Source organism: Bombyx mandarina, chromosome 28 (genome assembly GCF_030267445.1).
Source record: "Bombyx mandarina strain Sakado chromosome 28, ASM3026744v2".
Taxonomy (NCBI): domain Eukaryota; kingdom Metazoa; phylum Arthropoda; class Insecta; order Lepidoptera; family Bombycidae; genus Bombyx; species Bombyx mandarina.
The window spans coordinates 6,608,336-6,627,566 of NC_143233.1; the positions used below are offsets into that span (position 1 = coordinate 6,608,336).

The 19,231-nt window shown below is 44.5% G+C and overlaps 1 protein-coding gene across 1 annotated transcript in view; it reads right to left on the reverse strand.

Annotated features, from left to right (window-relative positions):
* The window catches only part of LOC114243815 (uncharacterized), a 48,644-nt gene extending 30,145 nt beyond the window's left edge, over window positions 1–18,499 (reverse strand). Inside the window, exons 1-2 of the mRNA XM_028175433.2 lie at window positions 18,429–18,499; window positions 4,582–4,756 (exon numbers count right to left, since the gene is read on the reverse strand). Coding sequence (XP_028031234.2) covers window positions 4,582–4,752 — 171 coding nt within the window. The 5' untranslated portion in view covers window positions 4,753–4,756; window positions 18,429–18,499. The remainder of the gene's footprint in view (window positions 1–4,581; window positions 4,757–18,428) is intronic.
* Window positions 18,500–19,231: the final 732 nt, after the last annotated feature.

Genomic DNA, 19,231 nt, shown 5'->3' on the forward strand with positions numbered 1-19,231 from the left:
GTCCGGGCTAAACGGGAGCGATGGCGGATCAGATTCAGCCAGGCTGATGCCCAGCGTGTGCCAATCCACCACAGTCCTCGTGACGGGAACGGAATCGGGAGCGCGACCCAGCTTCATAACGACAGGACGGTGGTCTGAATCTAACTCTGAAACTACTTCAATCGAGTGTAAGCGCAGAGTTACGTTTTTTAATAACGCTATGTCGAGTATATCCGGGCGATGCGCGATATTTAGCGGGTAGTGAGTCGGGGTTAGCGGAGCGACGATATCGAAGGCGAGATCGTCGACTAACGCGTCAAGCCGCCTGCCATTCGGAGTTGTGGTGTGTGAGTTCCACCTGATGTGTTTACAATTTAGGTCGCCCGCCAGAATGACAGAGCTCCCCATGCCGAGCAGCGCCTCGATATCACTGCTTAGAACGATCTTATCCGGTGGAAGATAAACGGACGCGATAACGATCGGCGCGTGTCCCGTCAGTGAGATTCGGCACACTGATGCTTCGATGTTAGCGAGCGCGGGAGGATCGAGCGGGACGCAATGCAGGGCTCTTCTATAGTAAATGACGGTACCACCACCACGAGCAGTGAGCCTGTCGTTCCTAACCATGTTATAGTTCGCGATTTTAGGGTCGCGACGCGCGGGCTTGAGTAGGGTCTCCTGCACTAAGAAAATGTCAATTTGATGGTCACGCAAAAAATCACAAACCTGATCACGTTGATTTGCGAGACCGTAAGCGTTAAAAAATCCTATTGTTACGGATAAGGGTTTTATTCTACTAATGTACGCCATTGATTACCGGCGGAGTGAGGGGAGGACGTACGTATTTAACGACGCGTATACGTCAGCGTATTCTTGCACAACGGCGATGAAATGTTGTGCAGTGGAGGCGGCGCGAATGACGTCACCCAAAGCGTTAACGCGCTCAAAGTTGATCGACTGAAAAAAGTCGATCGCTAGAGCCAGATTTTCGGACGCGGTCGGAGGGCAGGTCGCGGGGGAGGGACGTATCGCGGGGGTGGGACGAGTCGCGGGGGAGAGAGTTGTAGCCGTGTTCGTGTACGGCAACGGTTTAGCCCAAGCCGAGACGCTGGGCACCGACGCCGGCACGAAAGCAGGCTTAGCCTTCGGCACAGAGGGTACCGTGGCTTTGATGTCTGGGCGGGAAGCTCGGAGGCGGTTTTGACGGGCGACGCGGCGATTTATTTTTGGAGCTCGGGGGCATCCACGGTAGTTCGCGGGGTGACCTTGTGTTCGGCACAAGACACAGCTAGGCGGTTCAGTGGCGGTTTTCTGGTCGCGAGTACAAAGGGCCGTGGCGTGATCGCCCAAACACTTAACACATCGGGGGCGCGCGTGACAGTTACGGAAAGAGTGCCCGTACAGTTGGCAGTTATGGCACTGACTAGGAGTGCTTTTTTATGGGGGACTTCGACGGCAATACCGGAGAGCCTACAGACGGTCCGAATGTTAAAAATTTGCTTACCCTCGGGGTAGGCTGGAGGGCGACTAGAACCATATTGTATGGCTCCCTACCGCGGCCGGTGTGCATGCGGTGCACGGAATTTACTGGTAGGCCTTGTTCTATCAGGTCGGCCTTGACGAGATCGGCATCTTATTTTTTTTTTTTTTTTTATTGCGTAGATGGGTGGACGAGCTCACAGCCCACCTGATGTTAAGTGGTTACTGGAGCCCATAGACATCTACAACGTAGACGCGCCACCCTCCTTGAGATACAAGTTCTAAAATCTCAGTATAGTTACAACGGCTACCCCACCCTTCAAACCGAAACGCATTACTGCTTCACGGCAGAAATAAGCAGGGCGGTGGTACCTATCCGCGCGGACTCACAAGAGGTCCTACCACCAGTAATTACGCAAATTATAATTTTGCGGGTTTGATTTTTATTACACGATGTTATTCCTTCACCGTGGAAGTCAATCGTGAGCATTTGTTGAGTACATATTTCATTAGAAAAATTGGTACCCGCCTGCGGGATTCGAACACCGGTGCATCGCTTCAACACGAATGCACCGGACGTCTTATCCTTTAGGCGACGACGACGACATCTAGCTCCTTCGGGATTCCACGTATGACAACGCGGAGTTCGCGCTCCTCCTGGAGCGTATAAGTGTGGAAACTTATACGCTCCTTTCGGAGGTAACTTGAGAGGGCCCTATGGTCGTCGGGTGTCGTTACTTTTATTTGAATCCCGTTGGCGAGATTACGGGCGCTGGCAAAATTAATATTTTTGGCCTTAAGGGCCAGGGAAACTCGGTCCCAAGCTGCCTTCTCTTGAAGGATAACCGGGGGAGGGGTCTGAGTTTTAGATTGCGCCACCGGATGCGGTGACGGTGTGGCACGGACAGCGGGAGCGACGGGGGTTGGAGGGCGGGGACGCGACGCGTTCGCGGCTTTGCTTACTTTAGCAGCCGCGGGAGCTCGGGCCTCCGCAGCGCGCTTTTTACCTTTTTGGACTACTGTGAATCCATCAGTCGGGGCGGCGGAGCAAGGGTCGACCTCCATGTCCGACTCTGAGTCGGATGAGGAGGGCGTGGGCGACTTGCAGGCGGGGGCGGCAGGCGCGACGTAGGCCACGGAAGATCGGGTGGACGCACTGGACGACGCGGCCGCGACGTTTGTTACGGATGAACGCAGGACTGGAACCTTTGGTTATCTATGATCGGCAGATTCCTATCATGTAAGATAGGTCTGAGGCAGCATTCACTTATAACAAATAATAAGTTATTTCCAAAAACTTTAATCGCTCCCATTCGAGCCCCACCCAAGCCCACTCGAAAAATACTTGAAATATCTTTTAGACTTTTTTTAATAAACTGCGCTATAAGCTTCACCAAGAGAATAAAATTTGTATTTAAAAAATCTTCGCTTTTCTCGATTAGTTTCAGTAATTTGTTTGAAACCCCTAACTAAAGCTCTCAACTGGTTTGGTTCGATGGGCATTTGTTTATCCGAATGGAATGTGAGCATGTGTCTAGAAGTTCTTGTTCGTCGATTATAATTTCTTTTGTTAGAAAGCGTTTTGGGCGTTCAAATTGGAATGCTTTGAAGTATTTTAATGAAAAACGTTTTAATGAAACTTGATACTCAAACTGAAGATAGTAACCTTCGGAACATTAATGCTGTTCAATTGTGGGAAAGAGTAGCTAATACTATCGGACATAGCCTTTTTTTTTGTCAAGAGGAAATGGCCAGACTTCCGCCTTCTACTGGGGATGGAGGGCGGGGCATGTCGGAGTCGAACTGACTAAAACCTCCAGTCACTCTCCACTTCGATAAAGCGGCACGATACGAGAACCCTCTCATCGTGGCCGCCAGTAACTACATTCCCGATCCTGCGGAAAGAATGGAAAGCAGTCGACGTCGCCCTAAGCATGTCGTTTCGGATCCTCCTGATCCACTAACGGTGCTTATAGGTACCTCAAGCACCGGTCATCGTTCTCGTCGAACCGTAAATTAACCCTCAGACACAGCCCACTGAGTTTCTCGCCGGATCTTCTCAGGGGGTCGCGTTTCCGATCCGGTGGTGAATTCTGCGAAGCACGGCTCTTGCTAGGGTTCGTGTTAGCAACGTCATCAGGTTTGAGCCCCCTGAGCTCACCTACTAGTTAAGGCGACGCTGATATAGCCTCTCAAGGCTATCAGCGTAGGTAGGGAAAAAAAAAAATATGTCGCTCAACAACCCACGTCCGAACCTCGCATGAGACAGAACTAATGAAAAGGCAAAGGGGGGAGAGTAAAGCGTTTAGTGCGACGCACATCTCTCCCATCACTCTCCCCCTCGGGACGCCGGGCCAGCGATCGTCGGCGCCACGACCACCAGCCCATCGGACATAGCCTAGCATGTTTGCCATTTTACTTAAAACAGTAGTAGTTTAATTTTAACTTTTACATGCCACTTTTATTTGAAATTACAAATTATAAAAGAATACATAAATCGATTTTACAAACAAAAGTTTCATGTAAATTATTTACCGCAAAAAATACCTCAAATTATAATTCCTAAGTCTCTTTATCATGTTTTGTTGTTATTATTGCGTTGTATAACTTAGAGATTATTGTAGCTGGCTCTATATTAAATTCATAGTACGACATTCATTATTATTTTTATACATTTGGTTCGGGAAAAATATAGTTGGTATATTGTTTTTTCCAAATTATCTATCGTTATTTTTTTGGAAGGTAGTTTCTATTTATCTTATCTTATACCTTTAAACGAGCAATTCTTGTATATATATATATATATAATCTGAATCTCGGAAACGGCTCCAACGATTTTCATAAAATTTAGTATACAGGGGATTTCGGGGGCGATTAATCGATCTAGCTACCATTTATTTTCAGAAAATGTTGTTTTATTCGTGTTTTCAATAATCAACTTTATGACTCTTCCCGACATCTATTGGCGAATAACATGACCATTTTTCTATTTAAAAAAAAAAACGAACAAAGCTCGGTCATCATCTAGTTTTAATTAATATTCCATTGATAATCTAATGCAAACCGCGTTATATTTATGCATCAGTTATACAGTTATACACCAATTTATCATAACAAGAATACCTCTTCGGGCAGATAATGTTTCTTCAGCAGTTTCACGGCGTCTTCATATCTCCTGTCCTGTAAATCTTCGAACCTAATCCCGCAAGGAACCCGGCCCCAAATTGATGGCGCTTTGATCCTTTCCTCCAATATCTTCATTTTTTCAACATCAGCTTCGGCTGTCTTCGCCATTTTTCTAAAAATAAAGTTTTAAGAACTATCTATCAGGTAAATCACTACATAGTATAAAACAAAGTCGCTTTCTCTGTCCCTATATCTGTCTGTCCCTATGTATGCTTAAATCTTTACTGATTTTGATGCAGTTTTTTTAATAGATAAAGTGATTGAAGAGGAAAGTTTATATGTATAATAACATTCATGAAATAGTGGAGAAATTAATAATAAATTACAGTTTCCGAAGCGAAGCGAGGGCGGGTCGTTAGTTTAAATATAGTCAACAACTAATTACATATTTCCTTCAAAAAAGCGTTAAAAGTTTTTTTTTTTATTGCTTATATGGGTGGACGAGCTCACAGCCCTCCTGGTGTTAAGTGGTTACTGGAGCCCATAGACATCTACAACGTAAATGCGCCAGCCACCTTGAGATATAAGTTCTAAGGTCTCAAGTATAATTACAACGACTGCCCCACCCTTCAAACCGAAACGCATTACTGCTTCACGTCAGAAACAAGCAGGGCGATGGTACCTACCCGCGCGGACTCACGAGAGGTCCTACCACCAGTGATTACGCAAATTATAATTTTTGCGGGTTTGATTTTTATTACACGATGCTATTCCTTCACCGTGGAAGTCAATCGTGAACATTTGTTAAATACATATTTCATTACAAAAATTGGTAACCCGCCTGCGAGATTCGAACACCGGAACATCGCTCAACACGAATGCACCGGACGTCTTATCCTTTAGGCCACGACGACTTCCATAGATAGCGGTCCGGCTGTGCCATGATCATGATCATCCATGGCATGACTAATCTCTATTCTTGCTTCTTTCTGGTCGTTCCCTCAATGCTGAGGATCGTGACTGTATGTCAATATTCTCCACTCGGTCCGGTTCTGCGCCATATGTACCGTTCCCCATAGCTGGCCTCCAGTCACCTCCTTGAGTTGGTCAACCCATCTGGCGCTCTTCCTCTAGCGCGCTTCCCCTCCATCTGTCCGAGAATTGTGAGTTTCTCCAGGCTGTGCAATGAGGATCGCATTATGTGCCCAAAGAAACTCCGGATCCTTTCCTGGCACATAGTCAGCAGGCGCTTGGTGACCTTCAACTCTTCGAGGATGGAGACATTGGTTCTCATAGCTGTCCAAGGAATGCGTATTCTTGCTAAGAGACTACCAATCAGGATCAGAAAAGCAGTAAGCCGAGATCGTAAGTAAATTTGTAACTTTTGGTTCAATATTTCAGACAACCAGCACTTTGCTCCTTGGATCTGATTAGGTACGTCTAAAAGAGTTTATTTACTAATTATTCTTGAATATCTAGACCGAATTTTAAATAAGAATCGTGTGATCTCTACAATAGAGCAGAGTTTGTGCGCAAGAGGAATATTATAATTATACTTAAGACTATTCTAGAATTTTTTGAAAAAGCCTCATCTTAGAAACATATACCTAATTTTCTATTATTATTTTTCACCTTTTACTGCAACTGTAGGAAGACGACTAAGGAAAACGGTCCACCTGATAAAAATAGTCACTGTCGTCCATGGACACAAGCAATGCTAGGGATAAGTCGCTGTCTACCATTGAATACTTTCCGCAAGCCTCGTTTGAAGAACATGTCATAGGGTTTAGGAAACAGCGCAAAGGGGAATTTACTCCAAACTCGCATGGAACGTGGCAGAAAAAAAATAGTTTAAAAAAACTAACAAAATACACTTTTATAGAAAATGTTTAAAAATGGGTGCTTTTCAGGATATTATCAAAATAGCCCTTCTGCTCATACAATTTCATAAAATATTTATAACTACTGATACCATGCACCCCACGCTTTTTTACAATAAAATCATTTTTTCTTACACCATTTTTAATTGAAATTTATTAATATTTATTTTAAATTTTAGTTGGATTTTCTATAAAAGCATATTTTATTAGTTTTTTTAAACTATTATTTATTTTTCATTTTTTTGTTGAATTTCTATTTTTTATATATTTCTTTAATATTGGATTGTCATTAGTCCTTAATAAGTATACCAAATTTCGAGTTAATCCGACGTTTTGAAGGGGGTCAAAATCATGTTCAAAGATTTCGTTACATACTAACATACATACGTCTGAAGCTAATAAAAGCGTATTAAAAACCAAAGGACTCCCAACCAAAAATAGAATCAAAAGATTAAAAAAACAAGTATTATTTTATAAATCTCTTGCACTAGACGCTAAAGAGGTGACCGAATTAGATATCTACAAAATACCAAATAATAAAGATAGAAAATAAAAATGAAAAACACATTACGTCACATTGTATTGGCAGGGAGCCAAATTCAGCTCATAAATTTAGAACATGGATAATATTTGATTAAGTTGCAGACAATGGATGATAATTATAATATACGGTAAAGTTAGATGGTCTGATTATGGAGGCCAGCGAACGGTCATAAATAAGAAATAAGGCAGCTAATCGTTTAAAACTACAGGAGAGGTCAAGATCCGGTGAGGATCGGATTGGGGATGATGACGATAAAATACTAAAATAAAAATTACTATATACTATTCGTTTGGAATTCGAACTCACATTTAATTTTCATTATTAATTAAATTGCCTTTTACGTAAACATAATATCAAAACAAATAATGACATTTCGCATATTAAATTCAATGTCAAATGTTTGACAATATTTTTTTTAAATCAATTGACAAATACAAAGTGCAAAAAACCTTGTTTTTACATAGTGTTACGCCGATAAGAGTAACGCCATCTATTATCAAATAGCGGAAACACATATCGAAACGATTTGCGTTGCAGAGATGACACGAAGTTAGTAATTGTAGTGGACTGTATTATTAGGTTTAGCAAGGAACTTGATAAATAAACTCGCGAGGATTGCACGTATAAAATTTTTATATTTTAGAAATTTTATAAATCGCGTACAATAGCACGGATGAAAGAGAAATTGACAAAAACTAAGACATTCCAAAATGCAAAATTCAAATGTAATGTCAAAAACCACAACGACAACAATAAAAAAGGTTTTATACCATTTTGTTAGGTTTCCAACATGCTGCGGCCTCAGAAATGATATATTTTCAAGAAAGTTATACAATACTAAATTAATGTAATAACTTACACTCACCATTTCTTTATGGGATAAAGACAATCTTTATAATCATCTATGATAAAATTTAACATTTAAGAATTAACTTTAGACACAAAATGAGAAATGCAAAGATAGATTCTAATCAGTACATCATATTAAGAATACAAGTGTGAGCTCAAAAAATACATAAGGAATCTTTATACCTAGACCTATATATATATAGCTATATTCGCATGTTCTGTGACTTTTGTGAAACAATGTATTAAATTAAATTAATTAACAGAATTTAGACATATTTTTATCTAGCCATTAAAATAATAACACATTAAATATTATCAAAAGGTTAATACTCTATATAAATTTACTTTCAACATTTAAATTGTAAAGCTTTTGTGTGAAACAATGTATTAAATGGAATTAATCAAGAGAACTTAGACATTTTTATCTAGAAATTAAAATAATAACACACTAATTATTGTCAAAAGGTAACAAACTTACACCTGACAGTGACCTTCTATAAACTTTACCATTAGGGGCAGTAACGTCAAAGGCTCGTACTTTACCATCATTCCGATAGAGGCACCCGTCACATGCGGACGTGCTCATCGTCCACTCGATCGCCCGGTCTTTGTTCGCCCGGCTTTTGTTAGCCCGGCCATTGTTCGCGCGGCCTGTGTTCGTGATACATCTGCCGACCAAGTGTGTTTCCTGGAAGCTTTTATTTGTTTTGTTTTAGTTATTTTTGTGTTCGTGGAACATTTGCCGACAAAGTGTTTTCCTGCAAGTATTTATTTGTTTTGCTTCTTTTTGTAATTTCTGTTTTGTTGTGCTTTTTCTTTGTCCTGTAGTAATCGCGCCGCTTTGCCACCTGTGTTCAATAGAACCGCTCAGGTCCGAGAAGTTGGGGCCTCGCCGCAAGGCGAGTGTTTTCAAGACCCAGGGCCGCCCCACCTGGGTACTCAGCGATCATGGACGCTGTATTCGTGGAATTCCTCCGACTTCGTCACCCACAGCTCGCCTCAGAGTTTCTGGCTTTCAAGGCCAATCACACTGCGAGCTCTCTCGAAGACTCCGCCGTGCTCGCTGCTCCTGCGTCGCCTGTACCTGCGTGCAAAGCGTCTACATCGAGCACCGCAGCCTCCGTCGTGCCTGCCGTTCCCGCGTCGCCTATACTGGCGAGTAAAACTACTGCGTCGTCCGCCGTGGCCACCGTTCCAGCAGCGCGATCATCCGCGGCCTCCGTCGCGCCCTCCAAAACTCCTGCTTGTAGGTCATCTGCGCCCGCCTCCTCGTCCTCCGACTCTGACTCGGAGATGGAGGTCGACCTCGCCCCCGCCTCATCGACGGATGGATTCACCCTGGTACAAAAGGGTAAGAAGCGTGCCGCGGAGTCTCGAGCTCTCGCGGCCGCTAAAATTAGCAAAGCCGCGAACGCGTCGCGCCCCCGCCCTCAGACTCCCGTTGCGCCTCCAGCCCGTGCCACTCCGTCGCCGCGACCGGTGGCGCAATCTAAAACTCAGACCCCTCCCCCGGTTATCCTTCAAGAGAAGGCAGCTTGGGACCGAGTTTCCCTGGCCCTTAAGGCCAAAAATATTAATTTTGCCAGCGCCCGTAATCTCGCCAACGGGATTCAAATAAAAGTAACGACACCCGACGACCATAGGGCCCTCTCAAGTTACCTCCGAAAGGAGCGTATAAGTTTCCACACTTATACGCTCCAGGAGGAGCGCGAACTCCGCGTTGTCATACGTGGAATCCCGAAGGAGCTAGATGCCGATCTCGTCAAGGCAGATCTGATAGAACAAGGCCTACCAGTAAATTCCGTGCACCGCATGCACACCGGCCGCGGTAGGGAGCCATACAATATGGTTTTAGTCGCCCTCCAGCCTACCCCCGAGGGTAAGCAAATTTTTAACATTCGGACCGTCTGTAGGCTCTCCGGTATTGCCGTCGAAGTCCCCCATAAAAAAGGCACTCCTAGTCAGTGCCATAACTGCCAACTGTACGGGCACTCTTCCCGTAACTGTCACGCGCGCCCCCGATGTGTTAAGTGTTTGGGCGATCACGCCACGGCCCTCTGCGCTCGCGACCAAAAAACCGCGACGGAACCGCCTAGCTGTGTCCTGTGCCGAACACAAGGTCACCCCGCGAACTACCGTGGATGCCCCCGAGCTCCAAAAATAAATCGCCGCGTCGCCCGTCAAAACCGCCTCCGAGCTTCCGGCCCAGACATCAAAGCCACGGTACCCTCTGTGCCGAAGGCTAAGCCTGCTTTCGTGCCGGCGTCGGTGCCCAGCGTCTCGGCTTGGGCTAAACCGTTGCCGTACACGAACACGGCTACAACTCTCTCCCCCGCGACTCGTCCCACCCCCGCGATACGTCCCTCCCCCGCGACCTGCCCTCCGACCGCGTCCGAAAATCTCGCTCTAGCGATCGACTTTTTTCAGTCGATCAACTTTGAGCGTGTTAACGCTTTGGGTGACGCCATTCGCGCCGCCTCCACTGCACAACATTTCATCGCCGTTGTGCAAGAATACGCTGACGTATACGCGTCGTTAAATACGTACGTCCTCCCCTCACTCCGCCGGTAATCAATGGCGTACATTAGTAGAATAAAACCCTTATCCGTAACAATAGGATTTTTTAACGCTTACGGTCTCGCAAATCAACGTGATCAGGTTTGTGATTTTTTGCGTGACCATCAAATTGACATTTTCTTAGTGCAGGAGACCCTACTTAAGCCCGCGCGCCGTGACCCTAAAATCGCGAACTATAACATGGTCAGGAACGACAGGCTCTCTGCCCGTGGTGGTGGTACCGTTATTTACTATAGAAGAGCCCTGCATTGCGTCCCGCTCGATCCTCCCGCGCTCGCTAATATCGAAGCATCAGTGTGCCGAATCTCACTGACGGGACACGCGCCGATCGTTATCGCGTCCGTTTATCTTCCACCGGATAAGATCGTTCTAAGCAGTGATATTGAGGCGCTGCTCGGTATGGGGAGCTCTGTCATTCTGGCGGGCGACCTAAATTGTAAACACATCAGGTGGAACTCACACACCACAACCCCGAATGGCAGGCGGCTTGACGCGTTAGTCGATGATCTCGCCTTCGATATCGTCGCTCCGTTAACCCCGACTCACTACCCGCTAAATATCGCGCATCGCCCGGATATACTCGACATAGCGTTATTAAAAAACGTAACTCTGCGCCTACACTCGATCGAAGTAGTTTCAGAGTTAGATTCAGACCACCGTCCCGTCGTCATGAAGCTCGGTCGCGCTCCCGATTCCGTTCCCGTCACGAGGACTGTGGTGGATTGGCACACGCTGGGCATCAGCCTGGCTGAATCTGATCCACCATCGCTCCCGTTTAACCCGGACTCTACCCCGTCTCCTCAGGATACCGCTGAAGCCATAGACATCTTAACATCACACATCACCTCGACATTAGATAGGTCATCGAAACAAGTTGTAGCGGAGGACTTCCTTCACCGCTTCAAATTGTCCGACGATATTAGGGAACTCTTTAGAGCTAAGAACGCCTCGATACGCGCCTACGACAGGTATCCTACCGCGGAAAATCGTATTCGAATGCGTGCCCTACAACGCGACGTAAAGTCTCGCATCGCCGAAGTCCGAGATGCCAGATGGTCTGATTTCTTAGAAGGACTCGCGCCCTCCCAAAGGTCTTACTACCGCTTAGCTCGTACTCTCAAATCGGATACGGTAGTAACTATGCCCCCCCTCGTAGGCCCCTCAGGCCGACTCGCGGCCTTTGATGATGACGAAAAAGCAGAGCTGCTGGCCGATACATTGCAAACCCAGTGCACGCCCAGCACTCAATCCGTGGACCCTGTTCATGTAGAATTAGTAGACAGTGAGGTAGAACGCAGAGCCTCCTTGCCACCCTCGGATGCGCTACCACCCGTCACCCCGATGGAAGTTAAAGACTTGATCAAAGACCTACGTCCTCGCAAGGCTCCCGGTTCCGACGGTATATCTAACCGCGTTATTAAACTTCTACCCGTCCAACTCATCGTGATGTTGGCATCTATTTTCAATGCCGCTATGGCGAACTGTATCTTTCCCGCGGTGTGGAAAGAAGCGGACGTTATCGGCATACATAAACCCGGTAAACCAAAAAATCATCCGACGAGCTACCGCCCGATTAGCCTCCTCATGTCTCTAGGCAAACTGTATGAGCGTCTGCTCTACAAGCGCCTCAGAGATTTCGTCTCATCCAAGGGCATTCTCATCGATGAACAATTCGGATTCCGTACAAATCACTCATGCGTTCAACAGGTGCACCGCCTCACGGAGCACATTCTTGTGGGGCTTAATCGACCAAAACCGTTATACACGGGAGCTCTCTTCTTCGACGTCGCAAAAGCGTTCGACAAAGTCTGGCACAATGGTTTGATTTTCAAACTATTCAACATGGGCGTGCCGGATAGTCTCGTGCTCATCATACGGGACTTCTTGTCGAACCGCTCTTTTCGATATCGAGTCGAGGGAACCCGCTCCTCCCCACGACCTCTCACAGCTGGAGTCCCGCAAGGCTCTGTCCTCTCACCCCTCTTATTTAGCTTATTCGTCAACGATATTCCCCGGTCGCCGCCGACCCATTTAGCTTTATTCGCCGACGACACGACTGTTTACTATTCTAGTAGAAATAAGGCCCTAATCGCGAAGAAGCTTCAGAGCGCAGCCCTAGCCCTAGGACAGTGGTTCCGAAAATGGCGCATAGACATCAACCCAGCGAAAAGTACTGCGGTGCTATTTCAGAGGGGAAGCTCCACACGGATTTCCTCCCGGATTAGGAGGAGGAATCTCACACCCCCGATTACTCTCTTTAGACAACCCATACCCTGGGCCAGGAAGGTCAAGTACCTGAGCGTTACCCTGGATGCATCGATGACATTCCGCCCGCATATAAAATCAGTCCGTGACCGTGCCGCGTTTATTCTCGGTAGACTCTACCCCATGATCTGTAAGCGGAGTAAAATGTCCCTTCGGAACAAGGTGACACTTTACAAAACTTGCATAAGGCCCGTCATGACTTACGCGAGTGTGGTGTTCGCTCACGCGGCCCGCACACACATAGACACCCTCCAATCCCTACAATCCCGCTTTTGCAGGTTAGCTGTCGGCGCTCCGTGGTTCGTGAGGAACGTTGACCTACACGACGACCTGGGCCTCGAATCAATTCGGAAATACATGAAGTCAGCGTCGGAACGATACTTCGATAAGGCTATGCGTCATGATAATCGCCTTATCGTTGCCGCCGCTGACTACTCCCCGAATCCTGATCATGCAGGAGCCAGTCACCGTCGACGCCCTAGACACGTCCTTACGGATCCATCAGATCCAATAACCTTTGCATTAAATGCCTTCAGCTCTAATACTAGGGGCAGGCTTAGGGACCCCGGTAACCGTACTCGTCGAACTCGACAAAGAGGTCGACGTGCAACCTAACCCATGCATCAGCCCGCTGAGTTTCTCGCCGGATCTTCTCAGCGGGTCGCGATTCCGATCCGGTAGTAGATTCATTCGCGAAACAATTGCTCTTGAGTTGTTAGGTCTCCTTCGGAGGCGCTCGGGCAGTTGTTAGCAAATCCCACCCCTCTTGGCTGAGCCTTTGCTCGCCCACCTGTCCTGGTGAAACTGGAAAGGCCTTCGGGCCACCAGTAAACTTTCAATCATAAAAAAAAAAAAAAAAAAAAAAAAAAAACTTTACCATCCCCACCTGGGAAAACCTTAGAAATTCTAGCTAACGGCCAATAAAGAGGAGGTGAATTTGGTTCCTTCAATAATACCATCTTACCTATGGTAAGATTATTAATGACATTTAATGACAAAACAATCTTTCTTTGCGTCAATAGTCATTCCTAGCGCCTTGATACTGCTGTTTTCTTTTTAAACTTCAATTTCATCTAACTGTCTCTCATTGAAAGGAATATCAGCTAAGATCTCATCGCAGTTAGATGACCATTTATGCATTTGGAAGCCACCCAAGCTTAACAAACGTTTTAGCTGCTGTTTCGCCTCATGTAAAGCCGTTAAATCGTTATTCGGATATAAAACATCATCAACATAAACACAATTCTTTATAATGAAGGAAGCTAACGGTAAGTCAGCTTGATGCATGTTTGCAAGCTCGAGCAGAAATCTGGCTGCAAGGTAACTTGAGCATTTTAAGCCGTACGTGACAGTATCTAAGCGAATGCACCGAATTGGCTCATCAAGCCTATCGCGCCACAAAATATTTTGCAGCGTAGTGTATTCTGGATTGACCATAACATTCCTAAACATTTTTTTATATCGCTATTGAACGTGTAGTCGCCAACCCTATATAAAGTAATAATTTCGAAAAGATCTCTTTGCACTATGGGACCATTGAGTAAAATGTCATTGAGTGAAACTATTTTTTGTCTTCAAAATATCTATATATAATCTATCTATTCGTTACCTTATGTTGAGGTGGCGGACCACCCGCAATAATGTGACCAAATTTAGTGTTGACAAGCTGTGGCGTTCCTTGACTCTGGCTGACCTTGACTCGGGTTGACTAGTCGTCGCCGGTAACAGTGCAGAAGTCACATCCTCGCTTCTCCTTAGCGGTCACTGCGTTGACTACTTTGGTGGTAAATAGCTTCGCTGCGGATTGTCCAGCATTCTCCATAGTAAAAAATAAAGTCACTAGGTTACTCGCGACTCGCCGGTAGGTAGCGACACTGCAGCGCGTCGTCCAAAAAATGTCTTCGTTGGAATGGAACGTTGGAATGGTAAATGTGAACCACACGCGGGATAAAGAAAAGACGATCGACTTCGGATGCGAATGGTATCGCCCTCTTGTCTTCTCTTTATAATCCTTGATTTAGCTTGCTCCTCTTCGCTGCAGTTTACATTGCTTCCTGGCTTGTCGATATAATTTTTTATTTATTAGGTTTTCGCTCTTTCAATATTGATCGCCGGCTTCGCCTCTGCGTGTTTATTATCTTTACAGAATTCCTTTTCTTCGGCCGTAAAGGACCAATTTATGTAGTGGACTGTATTATTAGGTTTAGCAAGGAACTTGATAAATAAACTCGCGAGGATTGCACGTATAAAATTTTTATATTTTAGAAATTTTATAAATCGCGTACAATAGCACGGATGAAAGAGAAATTGACAAAAACTAAGACATTCCAAAATGCAAAATTCAAATGTAATGTCAAAAACCACAACGACAACAATAAAAAAGGTTTTATACCATTTTGTTAGGTTTCCAACAGTAATTGGATCTACTCGAAGCGAAACAGCGAACGGATCACCTGAAGCGAAGCCGAAGAAGTGAATGACGAATTGTAAAATGCTCTGTAAGTGTTCTAAGTGTTAAATAGAATTTTTATTTGTAATTCGGTGAAAGTTTTATCTATCCCGAGCCCCAGGGCGTAACAATAGTATAGTGCTAATAAATTTGTAGACAAGAATATCACTTAATCTGGCAATAATAAATGTCGGCTCGGATGCAAGAGTTCACAATTCACTATCTGCTTACCGGGTTATAAAAATGATCCTTGAGATACGAAACCGAAGGTTTAATTTACTTAAGACAATGCCCATTTCTCAACCAAACGTACCCTTAAAACTGGAACTCATTATAACCACATGAACAGGTAAGATTGTGGTACCAACCAATAAACCAAACTCTGTGGGCTGATAAACGAGGAATTTATCAGTAATTGAAATTTTCTGTAGATTGCATTTTCCCCCAACCTAATCGTTGGTAGCATACGAGGCTATTTTAACGCGTGCATCGGTAGGTGAGCTCAACCTGTGAAAATTGCAAACAAATTCCCTAGAAAGAGCACCGCCTCGCCAAATCTTTCACTGGATCGGAATCGCGACCCACTGAGAAGATACGACGAGAAACTCAGTTCGGAGGCGCTCGGGCAGCTGTTAGCAAATCCCACCCCTTCTAGCTGAGCCCGTGCTCGCCCACCTGTCCTGGTGAAACCGGAAAGGCCTCCGGGTCACCAGTAATCCTTCACAGTCAGTCTGTTTGGACTGACTGGATTATATTACTTATAAATTAAACGATTTAAACCTAAATAGATTAGAATACTTCGATTTCAATTCAGTAGATGACTTAATTTCCTGAGACGGTTAACAAAGTCAAACAAGCACTTACAAATGCAATCAAAAGGTGAAATGTCTTACGGCGAGTTTGCGGAGCAATCAACGCATTTCATCTCACTAATTGTACGGTGACAATGATTCATGTACATTGTCGTTGCCTAATGTGACTATACCGGTCTGAGTACAGAGATGACGTATGATAGGTCTGAATGGAAAAAGAGGCTATAATAAAGACAAGAAGAATATGTTTGTGTTTTTTTTTTTATTGCTTACATGGATGGACGAGCTCACAGCCCACCTGATGTTAAGTGGTTACTGGAGCCCATAGACATCTACAACGTAAATGTGCCACCCACCTCGAGATATAAGTTCTAAGGTCTCAGTATAGTTACAACGGCTACCCCACCCTTCGAACCGAAACGCATTACTGCTTCACGGCGGAAATAGGCGAGGTGGTGGTACCTACCCGTGCGGACTCCCAAGAGGTCCTACCACCAATGATTACGCAAATTATAATTTTGCGGGTTTGATTTTTACTACACGATGCTATTCCTTCACCGTGGAAGTCATTCGTGAACCTTTGTTGAGTACGTATTTCATTAGAAAAATTGGTACCCGCCTGCGGGATTCGAACACCGTTGCATCGCTTCATACGAATGCACCGGACGTCTTATCCTTTAAGCCACGACGACTTCACAAAGGCAATGTGTAATTTAATCATACGGCTGTCTTATTATGTGTATTAATAATAAACTAAGTTAGTTATAGTATTAATATAATAATATATTTGTCGCGGAATGGGACGATATCTTCATTATTTTTTGAGATAGTGACCCTATGGTGGGTAATCGTGGAAAAAATTTGCCCACTTGGTGTTAAGTGGTTACTGGAGCCCATAGCCACAACGTAAAAGCGCCACCCACCTTGAGATATAAGTTCTAAGGTCTCAGTATAGTTACAACGGCTGCCCCACCCTTCAAACCGAAACGCATTACTGCTTCACGGCAGAAATAGGCAGGGCGGTGGTATCTACCCGTGCGGACTCACAAGACGTCCCGCCACAAGGCTTCAGATTCGTTTCTGTATTAATTTTAATTGATTGTTTTTTTTTTGTATATTAATAAATATCTGTTATTCTAATAATCATGGTCACCGTATTTTGCGGAGTTAGAGCGAAGCAGGTGCGTTCGTTCTGGTTAAATAAGGGCTTAACTGTTCGGGCCGGTTCTTGTAAATAAATTTGTTTACTTGTTCCACGACTCGAGTGTACTATAACGATATGATGTTTTGTCTGTGTGTTTTGCGTATACCGTAATATGTTTTGTTTTTTGTTACGACTAGCCGTACTCGCCCGCTTCGCTGGGCATTTAAAATTAACATTATTATTTATAGTCATTATTATTAGGGAGTCCAACACTCTTGCTTTTATTATCATATATATTTTTGAAGTATTGCTTTTTTTTCCCCTACCTATTCACTGGTAGCCAAAGGGGCTATTTCCGCTACGCTGATAGCTGAGAGAATTTGCTAACACTAGCCCTAGCTAGAACAGTGCTTCGTAGAGTCTACCACCGGATTGGAATCGCGACCCACTGAGAAGATCCGGCGAGAAACTCAGTAGGCTGTGTCTATGGGTTAATTCGCTCGTCAAACTCTTCGTCGTAACTGATAAGTTCGACGAGGACGGTGACCGGTGCTTGAGGGACCTAAACGCACCGAGAGTGAATCCGGGGTATCCGACAAGACATATTTCGGGCGAGGACGGCTTTGGGTTACCCCGTCGCGGTCGCATAAGTGGTATATCCAATTTGAAGTATTCCATCTGAAGATGTCACATTATCCTCTGCCAATTTCATTTCGCATGATAAACAGTCCAATGAGTAATTCTGCATGGTGGAAAATTATGCATCACATACATTTGAGTATAATGACATAGCAAAGAGAAAAATTAAGAAGCTATTGGAGTATTAATGTGGACTGCGGCTGAAAGTTCGAAGTAAAGAACAGGATAATGACATTTGACGCAGCCCCTTATAACTAAGACTAGATGATGACCGAGCTTTGCTCTTGATAACGCCATCTTCTTGTGTCTTCAAAGCGGTTAGTTGCCCTAAATTAAGAGAAATAGTATTATTATTCGCCAATAGATGTCGGGAAGAGTTGATTATTGAAAACACGAATAAAACAACATTTTCTGAAAATAAATCGTAGCTAGATCGATTTATCGCCCCCGAAATCCCCTGTATACTAAATTTTATGAAAATCGTTGGAGCCGTTTCCGAGATTCAGATTATATATTATATATTAATATACAAGAATTGCTCGTTTAAAGGTATAAAATAAGATCCCCTGACGTAATACATACTCAAACTCATAAAGATTCATTTGAAAAAAATAGGGCACATTCGCGACGCGAACAAATTTTTTTAATGAAATCAACCCGTCATTGAATAAGAAGACATACTTACCGAATTTCTAACGAAAAAACACCGTCGTGTAGAAGACGGCGAGCTAAACTGATTTCGGCTACGACTGGGGCAAAGCAGTAGAAAGCACAAAGAAAAAAAACGTATAAATCGATACAGGTTGAGGTGAATTCATAAAAGTTTGCACGATTCCGAACCCGGACTGCGTGGAAGGAAAAAATAATAATTGTTCGATGCTTTATTTTGATACATTAAACGGTTCTGTATGTTTCTTTTTTCATCTTTTTTTTATTGCCCCTGTAGGCAGACGAGCATACGGCCCACCTGATGATGAGTGGTTACCGTCGCCCATGGACTTCAGCAATGCCAGGGGCAGAGCCAAGCCGCTGCCTACCGCTTAATACTCTCCACAAGCCTCTTTTGAAGAAGGACATGTCATAGCGCTCGGGAAACACCGTGGAGGGGAGCTCATTCCATAGCCAGATGGTACGCAAAAATTGTAAAAACTGTTTTTTATTATTTTTCTAACTTATCCATTTTCCAATATACATATAGTTTCCAGCCGCCAGTTTTGAATTTAATAGTAGTTAAGATAAGAGTGTGATAAATGTTCACGTATGAGTAGTTAGATAAGTTATTAGAATAGTAGACGCAAAAGCTATAAGTGCGATCAGGTGATGCTTCGCCTATACACAGGGCTGATACGTTAGATAGCTATATACGGAGTTCCTGATAGGGACTGACCCCGATAACAGCCTGCATATTCTTTGACCGGGCATACGTTTTAGGAAGACGCTACCCTCAATTTTGGAAGCAGATGCGCTCAACTCCCCCATATCCTGTTT